Here is a 16,565-nt window from a genome sequence, read left to right on the forward strand (position 1 = left end):
GGGGAGGGAGGGGGGGAAAAAAGGAAAGGGGAAAAAAAAAAAAAAAAACCGGACTCGCTCGCAGCTTGTCAATTTCAACATCGGGTCACATGACCAGCACCTCCCTGCTAAGGATGGGGATAGATTTCCACGTCAGCTTACGTCTCCAAATTTCTACTTCACGGATCCGCTTCAAAGAGGCAGCTGCAGTGGAGAATCATGTTAAGCTCGGCTACTGCGGAGAGCCCAAGGTAGCCCAATGATGGATTTTGATGAGCGTGGTCCCTGCTCCTCTAACATGTATTTGCCAAGTTGTACTTACTACGTCTCGGGTCCAGATTTCTCCAGCCTCCCTTCTTTTCTACCCCAGACCCCGTCTTCGCGCCCAATGACATACTCCTACTCTTCCAACCTGCCCCAGGTCCAACCCGTGCGCGAAGTGACCTTCAGAGAATACGCCATTGAGCCCGCCACTAAATGGCACCCCCGCGGCAATCTGGCCCACTGCTACTCCGCGGAGGAGCTCGTGCACAGAGACTGCCTGCAGGCGCCCAGCGCGGCCGGCGTGCCTGGCGACGTGCTGGCCAAGAGCTCGGCCAACGTCTACCACCACCCCACCCCCGCCGTCTCGTCCAATTTCTATAGCACCGTGGGCAGGAACGGCGTCCTGCCGCAGGCTTTCGACCAGTTTTTCGAGACGGCCTACGGCACCCCGGAAAACCTCGCCTCCTCCGACTACCCCGGGGACAAGAGCGCCGAGAAGGGGCCCCCGGCGGCCGCGGCGACCTCCGCGGCGGCGGCGGCGGCGGCGGCAGCGGCCACGGGCACGCCGGCAACTTCAAGTTCGGACAGCGGCGCCGGCGGCTGCCGGGAGGCGGCGGCGGCGGCGGAGGAAAAGGAGCGGCGGCGGCGCCCCGAGAGCAGCAGCAGCCCCGAGTCGTCTTCCGGCCACACTGAGGACAAGGCCGGCGGCTCCAGTACGTATAAAAGGCAGCGCGCCCTGCGCTTTATGAAAGGGGAGTTGGAAATCTAGCGCAGCACCGCTGTTAAATTTTTATATGCTGTTTTATAAGCATATAAGGTTTATGAAGGGCCTTTAGGTTTCCCCCCAACAAAACTTTGTTATAAAAGGCGGGATCACGTGGCGAGTGCTGAAATTGGCCGTGAAATACCCACCGGCCAAGGCATGCCTGCAAAAAAAACCCAAAAAAACAAAAAACCTCCCTTTTCCCCTTTTTTCCCCTTCTCGGCTCCCAAGCCCAGCAGCTCGACCCCGCTCGGGGCCAGCTCGGGGCTGGGGAGCCGGAGGTGGGCGCCTGTAAATTCTCCCTGCAAGGGTTCGGGAGCCTTTGATAGCGAGGTAATCCGGAGATTTTTATAAAAGCCATGTGTTGCACCGGGACTCCAGTCCCGGCCGGGATTCAAAGGCATTGCTGTTTAACGATGGCTCTAGGAGCATGTTTAACAGATAAAATAGCCCGCTTAGCTCGAGCAATATATTAAAAGAAACAAATTAACCCAAAGTTGGCCTTTTTGTCCAAAGGAAGCCATTTTCCTTGGGAGCAGTGGCAATTACGTGTGCTGCCTTCTGTCCGACTGCATGTTACAATTGTTATTCAATCTGTCAAAAGCGGGTTTTTTCTTTATTTCTGGTGGCGTTTTATTGAAAGGGGTGCAAATCAAGCCTGCCCGCAGCTCTGGGAAACCCCTCTGTCCTCCAGCCTATCGGGGACAGCACCCCAGCCCTGCCAGAGCACCAGGATGGCTGGGTGGCCTTGGTCCTTAGGGAAGGCCCGGGGTAGGGGGCTTCCGCTACCCGCTCCCCACCCCGCGGAAGCCAGGGGGCTGGCTGGGGAGGCAGGAGCTGATGGCCAGGACTTAGGCTGACAAAGACCCGGCAGCTGCCCCCAGATGTTAACGAGGGCCGAGTCCCGCCGAAGCCGGTAAAGTCTGGGGCTGGGGCCGCCTTTACTGCCTCGGGACTCGGCCGCCCAGGTGCTGGAAGGTGAAATGGTCGAGGGCGGCTGTTTGTTTAGTCTGGCCGGGCTGGAGGCAGCCGGCACCCCCCACTCGCTGCTTTGAAAGCGGTTTCCGCGGCACTAACTCGCCTGCTGCAGTGAGGAACCCTCCTTTCTGCTCCGGAGCAGAGTAAGCAGCTTCCCTGGGGGCCTATCTAGGGAGCTGGCTTTTATCTGGAGCTGAGCCTCCTCCCGCAGCCTCTCCCCCAGCCGGCAGTAAGAGCCTGAAGGCAGGGACCTAGTCGGGGGACCTTGCTTGGGCTTGAGGCAGGGCTTCCATTCCCTGAGGCCAGCCCTTTGCCTTCACTTGGAGCTCTGGGATGGATTGCAACCGTCACACCTGGCTTACTCCCTGCCTCTTTCGGCCTTTACAGGTGGCCAACGAACCCGAAAGAAGCGCTGCCCCTACACCAAGTACCAGATCCGGGAGCTAGAGCGCGAGTTCTTCTTCAGTGTGTACATCAACAAAGAGAAACGCCTGCAACTATCCCGCATGCTCAACCTCACCGACCGTCAGGTCAAAATCTGGTTTCAGAACAGAAGAATGAAGGAAAAAAAAATTAACAGAGACCGTTTACAGTACTACTCGGCCAATCCGCTTCTCTAAAGGCTCCAGCCAGCTGGACCTGGGTGGGGGGCTTCATACAAAGGAGATTATATGCAGATTTTGCCCTTGACAAGGTCAAGGCACATGGTGACTTTTCAAGAAAGGAGATGTGCAAGAAAGGAAAGGCAATACACGGAGACAGCCTGGAAGGAGGCCGCCCGGTGGTGGTTAAGATTTCTAATGATTCAGAGTTGTGCATCAACGAGAATGAATGGTTTGGGGCCTCTGGTGGTTCACCTTTGGAGACTGCTAGAGCTATGGGCTGGGTGTGGTCTCCATCAGGGACTGGCCCCCTTCCTGGCCCCCCAGGGAAAATGATCCCAACCCAGGACCCTCCACATGGAGCCTGGTCACCTCTAGGACCCCTGTGTCAACATCACCAAACCCAATTCAGTTTGGGAAAAGGAGCAGAAGGAAAGGGGAGGATTCCTAGATGTCTGGATTGGGGCTGCTTTCCAAAGCTAATGTGAAAAATGACTGGATTAAGAGGTCGATGCAAGGTGGGAGAGAGCTGTTGATCCTTGAGGGGAAAACTAATCTACCATCCCAGGTGGCATCACTGGCTCGCCACTCTTCCTAGCCACTCACCGAACTGTCCTAGGCCCGAGCTTCTAGCAGTCGACTGCCTTCTGCAACCCACCTAGTTTTTCCTACCGACGAGGGTCTTCGTCTGGCCTGCCACTTTGGGCCTAAAGCCTGGTGGCAGAGCAGACCATTCCCTGAGGTGGAAGACATCAAAAAGCCCAGAGGTTGCACCCAGGCCGCTGGCCCCCGGATCCCTGCAGGAAATGCCTGTGGAGTGCGGCAATTTGGCAAAGTCTATGCCACACTTAATTCAAGCTTGGATTTGCTCAGTGAAGCGGTGGGCCTGGCCAGCAGTCCCCAGCTATGAGGGGCTTGAGTCCCCCAAACACCCAGTTTCCACGCCGCACTCTGCCCTTCGCCACCCCAGAACTGAGCTTGGAAGCTTTCGGTGACCTTCCAAGAGCTCAAGAGTGATTTGGAATTATTTTAAAAGATAAATATTATATTATATATATATATTTCCCTGCAAGAACCAAAGTGAATTTTAAAAGATGCAATGTAGAGGGGGGAAAAAAGATGATGAAGAGAATATTTAAAGGCTCTATCTGTTTACAGTGTTCCATGGTTAAACTCACTCACTGCTAAAAATATTTGAATGTACGCTTCATACAGGGATGGTGTTCAAAAGACTTGTAAATAAAGGAACCATAACCTATTTTGTGTGATTTTTTTTTTTTTTTTTTTTTTTTTTTGCCATTAGTTGATTGCCTTTGGGGTATTGGAGGGGATGGGACAGGTGTTGGGAATCGTCCTTTTAATTTTTTTTACAATATTTGAAAAGCATTAGGGAGATACTCTGAGGTAGTTCAGCCAGTCAGGGTCTGGGGACCTCAGCTGAGAAAGGTAGACACCCTCCCATTAAATCTCCTCTGCCTCCCCATGTGAAGAAGCATCTGGTGGCTCTGCGTGTAAAGGGAGTAATGCCCTGTCCTCCGTTTTAGCCCACCGCGTAAGTTGCAGCATGTATATAGGCGACAGGGCACAAGGAAAATAAAAGACTGGAAATTTGAGTATTGGGTCCTGGTGTGACATTCCTCTTCCTACTCGCCTTTTACTGCCAAATGTCACCCCCACCCCCAGCACCACTACCCCCCTTAGGAAAGAGGCAAGTTACTAGGCCCCTGAGGAGGTGGGGAGGTGGCTTATTCAGGGTTTAACTCCATTAGAAGCCAGGCTTAGGAAGTCAAGGTGAATGGCCAGGTCCTTTGGGGAAGTGGGGTCTCCGGAATGGGGTATCCCAGGGCCTGGAATATGGGGCTTCATCCCCTCAGACTGACCCAGCCCTGGGAGAAAGTCTTGGGACTTGAGGTGGCCAATGGGTCTGATCCCAGGCTGGGCTCACTCATCTCCAGACTAGAAGGCCTGAAGTGGAAACACTCTAGGGTGCCCTGGGGAGCCCTTCAGCAAGGGGGGGACTGGTCTGGGTACAAAGAGCAGACTCACAGGAGTATCTAAGGGCACTTTCTCCCCAGCTCCCAGCTGAGGCTGCCTTTTCCCTTTGGGAAAAGAAAGATGTGGTTTTCTTTGTTTCCTGCCTTTGAACTTCTGCCTTAAATTTGGACATCACCCATAACCTTGAGGGGCAGGGTGAAAGGCCAGTGCCTTTTGTTTGTCCACCCCACCCCCACCCCACCCACCCCCACTACCCCCCACCCAACCCCACCCCACCCCATCCCATCCCACCCCACCCCATCCCATTCTCTCTCCCTAGCCACCCAGGCAGGATCAGAGAGAGCAGCAGAGGGGATGGAATTTGGAGAGAGGCCCCATACCCCAGACCCCTACTTTGTTTATTTGTTTGTGTGTTTGTCTAACTGGCGCGACTGGGGAAATCAAGCTCAAAGGGGAATGGGACAGACCCCGAGATGAATGTCTAGGTTGATAGACAGACACACAGAGGTGAACAAGGACTCTCCTGCGGGGCAGGGAGGGAGCGGACAGGGAAGCCCAGGATTTAAGGAAAGACTTCCTTTGGGACGGTTAACGATTAACCAAAGTCTCACAAGTTGCTAGGGAGAGTCTAGCCAGGAGGACTGTTCGAGGGCGGGCGGCGGCGAGCGGGCGCGGGTTTGATTTCTGAGCCCTATAAAAGCCCATCCTCCGATGGCTATGACAATGTGGTCGTAAACCCGTCCGGGGCCGGCCAATTTGCATATTTGGAATGCGCCGCTATAAACCCGGCTGGGGTTTTGCAGCAATTTCTTAGATGTAAAAATGAGATCTCTTTAGCAGCAGGCTGGGCACATTCTCTCCTTCTTGTCTCTGCCTTGAGACTACTCTCCTCTCCCGGCTGCGGGCCGGAGTTCGGGCCGGGTCTAGGCGCTCGGCCGCCACGAGATGGCGCACTTCCGATCAATGTCAAAGCCGCCGGGGAGCGGGGAACCCCAGCGCGATTCTTGGCCTTTGTTCGCTTCTGATACTAAGAGCAGCACGTTACTTTATTTCACTTGTCCCGCTCTCCTCCGTATCAAAAAAAAGGGGGGCTCACCTTCAAGAAGGGGTTGGTGTTGTAATTTAAAGCAACGCGCCTTCTCTAGGCCTCGCAGGCGTCGCGGCGCGGAGAAGCCAGCTGTCCCTTGGCAGTGATTTCGGAAATGTGTCAAGGTAAGAGGCCACAAGTTTAGCAATTTCAATCTGGCTGTGGCGGGAGCGGGGCCAGGCATCTGAGCAAGGCTGGGAAAAGTGGCTGAGTGTGTGAGCTCGGGGGTGACGCTATAGGCGCTCAACTCACCCCACCCCCCTTCTCCCATCGCTCCCTAAGGTTGGAAAGCAGGCGAGGCCCCAGTGGAGAAGTTGACGGTTTTAACTCCCTGCGCCAGCATTTCACTTGATGCGATCTTTAGATTTTGTAGAAATACTCACAACGGGATGAACCAGGGATGGGGAGCATCCTCCTGGCTGTGCTGGCATACCGGCTTATGGTGGTTAAAAAAAGGGGGGGGGGAGGAGATGGCGGGACTAGGGGAAACAGAGTTTCTCCTTCAAACAATGAAGTGGTCAGCGACTGTGGTCACTGGGGCAGGCTTATTCCCTGGGGCAGAAGTCAGGGAAGTAGCTGATTTCCTACTAGGTGCGTTCTCTAGGTTTGCCGAACAGACTGGAGGCAATCTTTGTTTCGAAAAAGGCCAATTCGGAGAAGTCGCATTATATTTTTGAGGCTGCCAGAGAAACCTGTGTTGCTTATTTGGACTGTACTGCTATAAACCTGGCTGGAGGTTTGCAGCAATTTCTTAGATGTAAAAATGAGATATTTTGCATATTCTGCAAATGTGCAAAAATTGTATTGGTAAATACCTATACATTTCCCCAAGGCTGGCAGTGAGGATAAACTCTGATCAAACAATCTCTCCATCAGAATTGTCATAAAACAAGTTTAAAATAATCACGTCACTTACATTTTGGAAGCCAAACTCAAATTCCCTCTTTTTCTATATTTAAAATTTTCATTCCAGTGTGTTTTCATTAGTTTCTTGAAATGGTTATTTTCTTTTTACAAATATACCGTGCATGCGTGAGTGGGGTGGGGAGAATCTCAGAGAAAGTAGATGCTACTGTGTATGAGTGTATAATTTTGCCGATCACAGTCACCAGTCTTTGTTGAGTATGGTCTCTCAAACTCTGCCAGAGTAAAGCAAGGAGTGGGCGCCCAGACAGTGCTCTTTGCAGCCTGAGCCTTTCCTAATATCGTTTCCAGGCCAGAGGCAGTTTATGATGGACAAAACTGAGGATACTGCAATTGAGGGGTGTATGTGAGGTGTGTACAAAAAAAGTCTCCAACACTTCCTCCATCAGGAGAGAAGGGCCAGTTCAGTTGTTGGATTTAGAAAAAACTTTTAAGCAGGTTGCTTAGGGATAGACTGATTCTAAGAAGACACATCAAATACTGTATCCCTGAAAATGTTGACATTCTTAAAGATGAATGGGAGAATCAGGTCTTTGCTCCTTCCAAAATTTAAACTATGCTGTAAATACATGAATTGAAAAAGTCCAGAATTTTTGTTAAAGCCGAATATATCAAAGTAGCATTTATTTCCCTCTCCGGGGCTGCATCTCCACTCCACAGCCGATCAGATAATACTGCGCCCAGAAAACACTGAGAGCAACCTCCAGATATGAATTGTGTACTGGCTATCTCAATCTCAGTACCTGGTATTCTTTGTAAGAATTTTTTTTTGTAATAACAGTTTATTATTTCTCGTAGTTTGCAAGGGCCTACTCAGGACAGGGAATGCACTATTTGGTAAACTGCAGGGTAATTCTCAACAGAGGGCTTATTTCACTAGCCTGGTATTTACTTCAGCTCCATAGCTGAATGGGGTGTAATGAACCAGGTAGAAATGAGCAATATTTACTCCTAAATTAAATGTGGGCCCCGGCAACTGCACAGGCCTGGTTGAAGCAGGCAGACACTAGAGAGTTTTAGGTCAAAGGCATTCTGACCACCAAGAGAGAAATTCGGCAGCTGGGAAAGAGGAGGAAAGAGAGAAAAAGAAGGCAAATGGGGGAGAGGGAGACAGTGTCCAGAAGCCGACCATTGAATTGCTTTTCTTAATTTCTTGGGCGTGGGGAACCCTGGGAAAGCTGAGATGATCAATAAATGGAATATTTTATTGAGGAATCTAACACCTCGGTGTTACAGTCTGGGGAGTGTGGAGCCTTGGGGGCGGTCGGGGATGCTGGGAGCTCCGAGACTAACTGAGAAGGCAGCAGGCATTTGACTTGAGCTTCTGCTGTGTGGATATCTTCTTGTCCAAACCAGCGGGGCAAGCCAATCTGTGTCCCAAGTGGAGCCATGGGCTCTCCATTCACTCTCACTCTCGGCTCAGCAGTGGAGGTAGAGTGGCAGACCTGGGCCAGAGAGAAGATCCCACACAGGCCTATGTATTCTGTTTTTGTTTTTTTTTTTTTTCCCCAAGCAAGAAACAGGACAAACTCAACATCCCATTTGGCTTATTAGAAGGGGGTAAAAGATGCTAGGGAGAAACATCCAACTCTCCCGAAAGGTCTGTGAAGACCCAAGTGCCAATGCCATGGTCTGTGAGCTCACAGCCGGCTTTCACCTTCTCTACTCTTCAGCTGCGGTGGCCTTCTCATAACAGACACGGCACCAAACTGATATTTGTAACCTTGGTTGGGGCGTGCATGCTCTTGGATCCCATTCAGCCTAGAAGGCCATTTGGCCACCCTACAGAGCTCTGACTAGACTGCCCGGAACCCAGCTTGTCTTACCAGTCAAACTGGCAGGGCTACTGAATTCCCAGAGTCTTGGAACATTCTGGAGGGGCCAAGGAAAAGGCTTTGGGGGTGGGGAGGGGGCGGTCTGTGAATTCCCTGAAAATGACTGGGTCAAATTGTGGGACTGTACAGATTTGCATTTTTCACAGGGTAAGTCGGAACATGCCCTTAGATTTACCAAAGGGGGTCCAACTTTCAAAAATATTGAGAAAGACAAGTTTAGATCATTGTCTTTCACTTTATTTTATTTAGCCTCCACTATCTTAAGCATTTTTCTCCTGTGGCCACTGGCCGTTCTGAACCTGTGGCCTGGGAAGATGCTTTCCGCATTAGTTTAACTGAAAAAGCACCCAGTCCTGGCCCACTTGCCTGCTGGGGCTCATTCTTCTCAAGGGACCCTCTCCTATGCTCGGAACCTACTTCCCCCTGCAGAAATTTCCTGATAGGCTTAAAGCCCCCTTCTTAGCCAGTCCTTGGCTTTGTGGCGTTTCCCAGTAGCACTGCTGAGCAAAACAGTCCCAGTCAGTTTCACTCTCCTGACAAGCTGGATAAGGACCAAGCCCATCTGGGGAAAGGTCCTAAGCTACCTTACTTTGAAACTTCTGGTCCTCAAGTTCGTTGACCTCGTGGGCCTAGCCTGATGAAAATTTGCCTTGGCCTTGTGCGTTTGAGGCGTTTAAGCAATATGGAGAGCGAAGGACATTTCCTGATCTCGGCACCGACCCCTCACTTGATTCGGCGGCGATGTTACTGCCGCCTGAAGATCCTGTCGAATTGCAGCGAGTTGGCGCTCTCCTTTTCTACCTCTCTCTCTTTTCTTTCCCTCTGTCTTCTCCTCTTTTCCTTTCTTTCTCTTTCTGTTCCTCTCTTCTCCACCCTAGAGGCCCAGTCCGCGGAGCCGGTCTCCGCGGGGCGCAGAGGTAGAAGTGGCTGGAGCGCAGCGCAAGCGGTGGCGCGGCCTCCGGGTGCTGCGCGCCGAGCCGAGCAGCCGCTGCCGGCAGAGACCGCAATTGCGTGCTTTACATCTCAGAAGCCAGAGCCCGGGCGCTGCCGCCTGCTCTCCCGTACGCTCTCTCTGGGTGCTCTCAGGCTCAGCTTCCTCCTCCGACTGGGTTCATGTTGGGAAGAACAAGGCCAAGTGCCTGGCAAATCACTCGGGATGCAAGGGTCTTTCCCCGCCGCCGCCCGCCGAGGCCTGAGAGGTCTGCTTCTCGGGATGCCGGCGTCAAGCCCGCTGCAGGGGCCGGAGCTGACGGAGCGGGCAGGCCTGGGGCATCCTGGAGAGCTCTAGCCCTAGCCCTCAGGCCCGGGACAAGGCAGCGACCGCCTGGGCTCCCTGGATCCGGCCGGAAAAGGTCGCGTTTCCTGAGACATGTATGAGGCCCACACTTGGGAGGTAGCACCCTAGGCCGGCCGTTTCCAGTTCATCAAGAGCGCGGTCCCTACGACCAGGGAAGGAGAAGGCCTGGGTGTCTGTTGAGCAAAGGGCCTGGCCTCTGAACGCGCCTATAACTGGGCCACAAGCCCAGCCAGGCCCCACAGGGAACGGATTTCCTCACCGCGGGCCTCGTTAAAATGCTCACACCACGGGAGTGAGGGCTGCCCCATCCGTGGGTTTGGAGGGGAGGGGGGAGGAGGGGAGGGGACAGAGGCAGGAGTGTGGTGACACTGGTTCTTGTAGCCTCCGCTGCGAATGCCAAGGCTAAAGGGAGAATTCGAGAATTGGGTGGCAGAGGTGTTCGTTGGCCTACCCCTCCCAAGTTTCCCCCTCCAGGTCTTCCCCTCTGGGTAAGCCAAAGACCCTCAAGATCAACACTTCTTTCACTTCCCCCCAAAGGCGTTTGAGCTTGGAGGCTGCAAGGGTGATGTGGCTGTGGGGTGCCTGGACCTGGCTCTGGCCTTGGAGTAAGGGTGGGGAAGTCTTTCAGCCAAAGCTGTCAGTCGCCTCAATCCCCCCCTCCCCCCCACTGATGCCAGCCCACCAAGGTTCACCAACAGGAGCTGCAGAGAAGGCAAGCCAGGTGAGCACACCATGGGCAAAGATCCTAACTGGATCAACCCACTGGCAGAGGAGGAGTGGAGGGTTTGGGGCTGAGAGGCCAGGGCACTGCATTTTGGGGAAAGTTCGGTGAGGGATGCTAGAAAGAAGTGGTGATTGCCAGCTTCCAATCTCCTCTGGATTTCGGAAACTCTGAAAATCCTGGTGATTTTAGGACTAGGTCCCCACCTTGGGATAGAGCTCCGGGTCTGGGGCTGAATGGGAAGAACTTGAGGCACTGAGGCCTCCCCCGCTTAGTATTTTAAGAGTGCACCCAAGTCTGGTGGCTGATTCGAAAAATTAAAACAGGGAGCCCCCAAAGAGGGCCGGGGTGCGCACCATAAACACCCCACTTGTTAACTGCATGGGGCCCAGGGGCCCTTCAAACAGACCCCAAAGGAGGGCGCGCGACCGGGCATGGGCGGAGCGAGCCCAGGGGCAAGGCCCCCCACCAGCCACGTTGGGGCAGCCCCCGTCGCTTCTGGCCTTTGGGTTGAGGTATCGGGTGTGCGTCTTGCGGCCCATCAATACAGATTACATATTTATATCAATCGCGGGCTCGGAGGGCGCCCTCGGAGAGCGGCCCCGCGCCTACGAAACCAAACTGGGAGTGGTCGCGCGGAAACTCTGGCTCAGGATTGGCTGCGGACGCCCGCCGCGGTGCGGGGGGATTGCTAATCGTATTCAGCATGTTTTGCACAAGAAATGTCAGCCAGAAAGGGCTATCTGCTCCCTTCGCCAAATTATCCCACAACAATGTCATGCTCGGAGAGCCCCGCCGCGAACTCTTTTTTGGTCGACTCGCTCATCAGCTCCGGCAGAGGCGAGGCTGGCGGTGGTGGCAGCGGCGCTGGGGGCGGCGGCGGCGGCGGCAGCTACTACACCCACGGCGGGGTCTACCTGCCGTCCGCCGCCGACCTGCCCTATGGGCTGCAGAGCTGCGGGATCTTCCCGGCTCTGGGAGGCAAGCGCAATGAGGCGGCGTCGCCGGGCGGCGGTGGTGGCAGCGGGGGCCTGGGTCCCGGGGCGCACGGCTACGCGCCGGCGCCTATAGACCTGTGGCTGGAAGCGCCCCGGTCGTGCCGTATGGAGCAGCCCGAAGGGCCGCCGCCGCCGCAGCAGCCCCAGCCGCCGCCCCCACCGCAACCACCCCAGCCCCCGCCGCAGGCCACCTCGTGCTCTTTCGCGCAGAACATCAAAGAGGAGAGCTCCTACTGCCTCTACGACTCGGCTGACAAATGCCCCAAAGGCTCGTCCGCCGCTGCCGAGCTGGCCCCCTTCCCGCGGGGCCCGCCGCCCGACGGCTGCACCCTGGGTACCTCCAGCGGGGTGCCAGTGCCCGGCTACTTCCGCCTCTCTCAGGCCTATGGCACCACCAAGGGCTACGGCGGCGGCGGTGGCGGCGCGCCGCAGCTCGGCGCCGGCCCGTTCCCCGCTCAGCCCCCGGGGCGCGGCTTCGACCCGCCACCCGCGCTCGCCTCCAGTTCGGTGGATGCAGCCCGGAAGGAGCGAGCCCTCGATTCGCCGCCGCCCCCCACGCTGGCTTGCGGTGGCGGCGGCGGCGGGGGCTCGCAGGGCGACGAGGAGGCGCACGCGTCGTCCTCGGCCGCGGAGGAGCTCTCCCCGGCCCCTTCCGAGAGCAGCAAAGCCTCGCCCGAGAAGGACTCCCTGGGTAAGCAGGGCGCGCTGAAGGGCTCCGCAGTCAGGCGGGCTGGCAGACAGGCAGACCCAGAGAAGGGAAGGAGCAGAGAGCCAGGAGTCCGCACAGCAGCCGGCCGGCCTTGGCCCGAGCTGCAGGCAGGCTGACCTTGTGAACTTGCTTTTTTAATATTTGGGCGTGGGGACTCAGTAAAAAATTCATGTCCCGGCTTAGCGCCCCACACCGCGACGTTCTCTGCTCTCGCCTCCCCTCACTCCGACTGGAGCCGAGGACACCGGCGAGCAACTCCCCTCTTGTGCATGCCCTTCTCCGTGCCCCAGAGCACCCAAAACCGAGTCTGGGCCCAGCCTGCGAGGCGCGGCCCACGCGGGGGGGAGGGGGAGGGAGGGAAAGTGGCTCGCCCGCAGATAGCGCGGATGTTTGTAAGGCATCCAAAATAAGCAGCCGCCAGCACCAATAAATAAGCCCATTAACCGGCGAAGTTCGAGTTTACGATCCCCCTTGCTTTTTTCAAACTTGCTTGAGGGGCGGGAATCCTCGTTGCGGGGAGAAGAAAAGGCAGATCCGTCCCGGACGCCTGGGCCCTGATCTGAGAGTCAGAGAGGGGTCATTTCGCTTCCCCTGGAACTCGAAACTGCCCAGACTGCACGTCCCTGGCTCCTCGAGAGACGTGAGGGAGGGCCCTTGACCCCAATCAGTTTTTGTGCCTTTTCTAGCTCCCAGCTATGCCCTTCTCCCTCTCCTCAACAGGCCTTGGGTAACCACGGGGCTGGAGTGAGACACAGCCACGTTGCCTGTCCCCCCCCCCCCCCACCTTCCAAGTGAGCACCCCTGTCCTCCCAGCCTGGGGGTTGCAGGAAATGCTTGTCTGCCTTGGGGCGAGAGGCAAAAAAAAGGCGTTAAGTTCAAGATATACAGCCTGCCCTCCCAGTCCGTTCCTTCTGCAAGCGCATGGCAGCTTTGTGCTAAAACAGGTGTTTGGGGGGAAAAGTGGAGGAAAATGTAAAAGAGTAGGTGTAGATGGGAGGCCCACTCGATTTTACACATGACTTTTGGAGGAACTGCTCTCCCTGGGCAAACTAAAAGGGGCGGAGGGCGGAGGGATAACTCTCTCTGGGTGACTTAGGGCATCCCTCGTACTGTAGAAAGGACCCGAATTCCCGCCTGCGTGCAGCCCACATGGCCTCGATTTAACCTGCCCCTCTTTTTTCTCTCAAATGCCAGGCAATTCCAAAGGCGAAAACGCAGCCAACTGGCTCACTGCAAAGAGCGGCCGGAAGAAGCGCTGCCCCTACACCAAGCACCAGACGCTGGAGCTGGAGAAGGAGTTTCTGTTCAACATGTACCTTACTCGAGAGCGGCGCCTAGAGATCAGCCGCAGCGTCCACCTCACGGACAGACAAGTTAAAATCTGGTTTCAGAACCGCAGAATGAAACTGAAGAAAATGAACCGAGAAAATCGGATCCGGGAGCTCACAGCCAACTTTAATTTTTCCTGATGAAGCTCCAGGCAATGTGGTTCATTTTGCGCCCAGAGAACCGTTCTCCTCCCTCTTGTCTTCGGCTCTGCCCAGGAACTCGCACCTGTGCGGGAGCCCCCCATTCTTCCCTCCCACACTCGCCATCTCGCTGGCCGTTACATCTGTGCAGGGCTGGTTTGTTCTGACTTTTTGTTTCTTTGTCTGTTTGCTTGGTGCTGGTTTATTTGTTGTTTTCTGGGGGAAAAAGCCATATCGCGCTAAAATTCTATAGAGAGATGCTGTCCTAAGTGTCAAGTGGTGACTGGGATGGTTTGCTGCCTCGGGGTTCCACTGCTTGAAATGGCCTCTGTCCTCCGGGTGCAGCTGGTTTCCTGCGGGGCCAGCAACCTAGCCGGAAGGCGGAGGTCCCATTGTAGGCAGCTGAGGTGTCTGGCCTGAGGTCAATGGTGCAAGGAGCCGCCACCGGGCTTGCCTGCCTGGAGTGCAGGGCTGTGTTTAATCAGGGGGCACAGGCCCCTGGGTTTCTTTTCTCTTTTTTCCTTGGCAAAGAGTAGGGCTTGCAGAAATGTACATGCAGGTTGGCAAAAGGGTTGACTTTGGCTGATTGGTAAAATTGAGAAAGTCTGAAAGATTCATTTTTCCTTCCCCTGTAAGATAGCTCAGCTTTAAAAGAAGAAGAAATGACCAGGAGAAGGAAACGTCTCTTCCAGTTTGTGTAAGGTCTTGCATTCTGGGACTAAATTATTTCAGTTACTTTGAATTTCTGGCTGTAGATAAATAATAGAATGTAGTTTTGTTTATACATGCAGATTTAGTGCATTTTTTGTCATTAAATAATTGTTACCACTGGTAACATAAGACAAGCACACCACAATTCTCCCTAGTCTGCAGAGGTTCCCCCCCTTCCCCCCCCCCTTTTCTTTCCAAAATTCACAGAAGCCAAGGAGGGCTGGAGCAAGCGGAATAGACTAGAGAAGGGAGACATTGCTGGGTTTCCTTTATACTGTGAAGTTACATGCATAAAAGGGTCAAACCTGTAGGTGCAGAAAAAGAAAAAACTATAAAATACAAATCTGTATAAATGTCTATTATTATGAAAAATTGCCAATCTTGTTTTATGCAAATGCATTCTATCATTATTATAAATGTTAGTTCTAGTTCTATTTACTTCTAATCTTAAATCAGAATAAATTAATATTGTAATGCTGCTGTGCGTGGAAAAAAAGATGATGTTTATGTTCTTATAGAAGAATAAAAGCTGTGGAATGAAGCTTTTTAATTTTACCTCTTTTTTTTGACTTCTTATCTTCACCTTCCACTTTATCCCGTCCACCGCTTTTACAACAGGAGGACTAGCCCGCGCCCTCTGCAATTACTTTAGGCATCTATTTAAATATTACCTAGACGGTCGTAATTTGTCTGGGCCCTATAGCCCTGGTGCCGTAAGGTTTGTCGGCTTTTGTTCAGTTTTATGACTTGCTAGTATATCTGGATTGTGGCTGTCTTGGACCAGTGGTTTCAGTTGAGAGGGGAGCTGCATAGACAGAGGAAGCCAAACAGGATTTGTTTCGGGAGCCCCCTGGGAGGTTCGCAGAGGCTGGGTCTCTTATTTCGTGGGTCTCTTGGTCCTCGATGACCCCCAGCCTAGGATTCCGGGGAGCAGGATGGGCCCACAGCGGGTCACTAGCGTCCGCGGCAGCAGTTAGGTAGACCGCGGCGGGGCTGCACGGGTCCTCCCGCCCCCAGCACGGCCTCCCCCACCTGGTCGCCCTCGGCGGGGCCACGCGTTTCCTGCTCGCGGGAGGCGGGGTGGGGGGGGGCGCGACAGCAGGGGGGAGGGGGCGCGGGAGCGCGCGCCCCGGCTTGCTGGCTGGCGGGGAGGGAAAGAGGGGGAGAGCGAGTGGCGGGGAGCGAGCGCGGGAGGCCGAGGCCAGACAGGGAGCCGGGCTCCGAGCTGTCCCTGGCGCATGCGAATCGCCCTGGGCTGCCGCCGCTCGGCGCCGCGCTGGCTCGCTGAGCTGCAAGATTTGGGAAACAAGCGCGCACGCTGCTCTTTCCCTCCTCTCTTCTGGCTTTCTCTCCTCCTTGCATTTTCCTCTCTCCTTTACCTTCCTTCTCCCAGGTTTACCTTACCCGGGCCGGTGGCTTCTTCCTCCGCGATGCCTCAGCGGCAGCGGCGGGCGCAGGTTGGCGAGGGGCCAGGCGCGATCGCAGGGTTCTCACTTGGCGGCGGTGGTGGCGGCGGCAGTAACGGCGGCGGCGGCGGCGGGCGAGGCAGCGCCAAGCGGGCAGCAACAGAACTGGTCGGTGATTTAGGTAGTTTCCTGTTGTTGGGATCCACCTTTCTCTCGACAGCACGACACTGCCTTCATTACTTCAGTTGAAATCGTCTCCAGGTACCTGTGCGCGCGGAGGCCGGGCCGGGCCGGGAGGGGCATCCAACCCCTGGTCGTGCCAGGCCTGCGGTGGCAACCTCGGCTTATCCCGCACAGGAGCCTGGACCCTGCCTCCTCAACGCTCTGCCAGGCTGCCGGCCTCATCCCCCCTTCCACCCCCCTACCTGGCCTGGAGCAGGTACAGTCAGGTTACCTGCTCCTTCGCGGATGCCAGGGGCGTGGTAGGAATTCTGAGCCCCGGGCCATTCAAGGTCAGGGGCGCACGCCTCTGTCCTGGGCCTCTCCTGCTCCCGGCCTGCGCCTGGCCAGGAACTCTGCCATTCTCCTGCAAGGCCGGGGCACCTCCAGCCCAATCCGGGGCACCAGATGAGGAAAGATCGTTTTGCCAGTGGAGATTCAGCCTAAACTAGGAAGCGGACAGGGCTGACAGGGGCTGGGACACTGGCCTTGTCACTTACCCTTCTCTCTGTAAACCTCTGTCTACTCCCAAGAGTTGCCTTTGACTCTTTCTTCTTTCTTCCCTTCCCTCCTTCCTTCCTCTTTTTTCTTGTTTACTCCTTCCTTTT

The 16,565-nt window shown here is 55.0% G+C and overlaps 2 protein-coding genes across 2 annotated transcripts; both read left to right on the forward strand.

Moving 5' to 3' along the window:
• Positions 1-238: 238 nt before the first annotated feature.
• HOXA11 (homeobox A11) lies at positions 239-3,844 on the forward strand. Its single transcript, XM_025291263.3, has 2 exons — positions 239-956; positions 2,372-3,844. Exons 1-2 carry the CDS (start codon positions 239-241, stop codon positions 2,602-2,604), a joined length of 951 nt encoding a protein of 316 aa, XP_025147048.1. The 3' UTR covers positions 2,605-3,844.
• Positions 3,845-10,145: 6,301 nt separating this feature from the next.
• On the forward strand, positions 10,146-14,873 carry HOXA10 (homeobox A10). The gene is made up of 2 exons (XM_025291264.3): positions 10,146-12,134; positions 13,347-14,873. The coding sequence occupies exons 1-2, from the start codon at positions 11,168-11,170 to the stop codon at positions 13,619-13,621; spliced, it is 1,242 nt and encodes a 413-aa protein (XP_025147049.1). The 5' UTR covers positions 10,146-11,167; the 3' UTR covers positions 13,622-14,873.
• The last annotated feature ends 1,692 nt before the right edge of the window (positions 14,874-16,565 follow it).

Source organism: Bubalus bubalis, chromosome 8 (assembly GCF_019923935.1).
Source record: "Bubalus bubalis isolate 160015118507 breed Murrah chromosome 8, NDDB_SH_1, whole genome shotgun sequence".
Taxonomy (NCBI): Eukaryota; Metazoa; Chordata; class Mammalia; order Artiodactyla; family Bovidae; genus Bubalus; species Bubalus bubalis.

Bases quoted from the DNA above. Each gene is read 5' to 3' on its own strand.
- HOXA11 (XM_025291263.3), top strand. From the start codon at position 239: ATGATGGATTTTGATGAGCGTGGTCCCTGCTCCTCTAACATGTATTTG. The intron at 957-2,371 runs GTACGTATAAAA...CGGCCTTTACAG, and splicing joins GGACAAGGCCGGCGGCTCCA to GTGGCCAACGAACCCGAAAG.
- HOXA10 (XM_025291264.3), top strand. From the start codon at position 11,168: ATGTCAGCCAGAAAGGGCTATCTGCTCCCTTCGCCAAATTATCCCACA. The intron at 12,135-13,346 runs GTAAGCAGGGCG...CTCAAATGCCAG, and splicing joins GCCCGAGAAGGACTCCCTGG to GCAATTCCAAAGGCGAAAAC.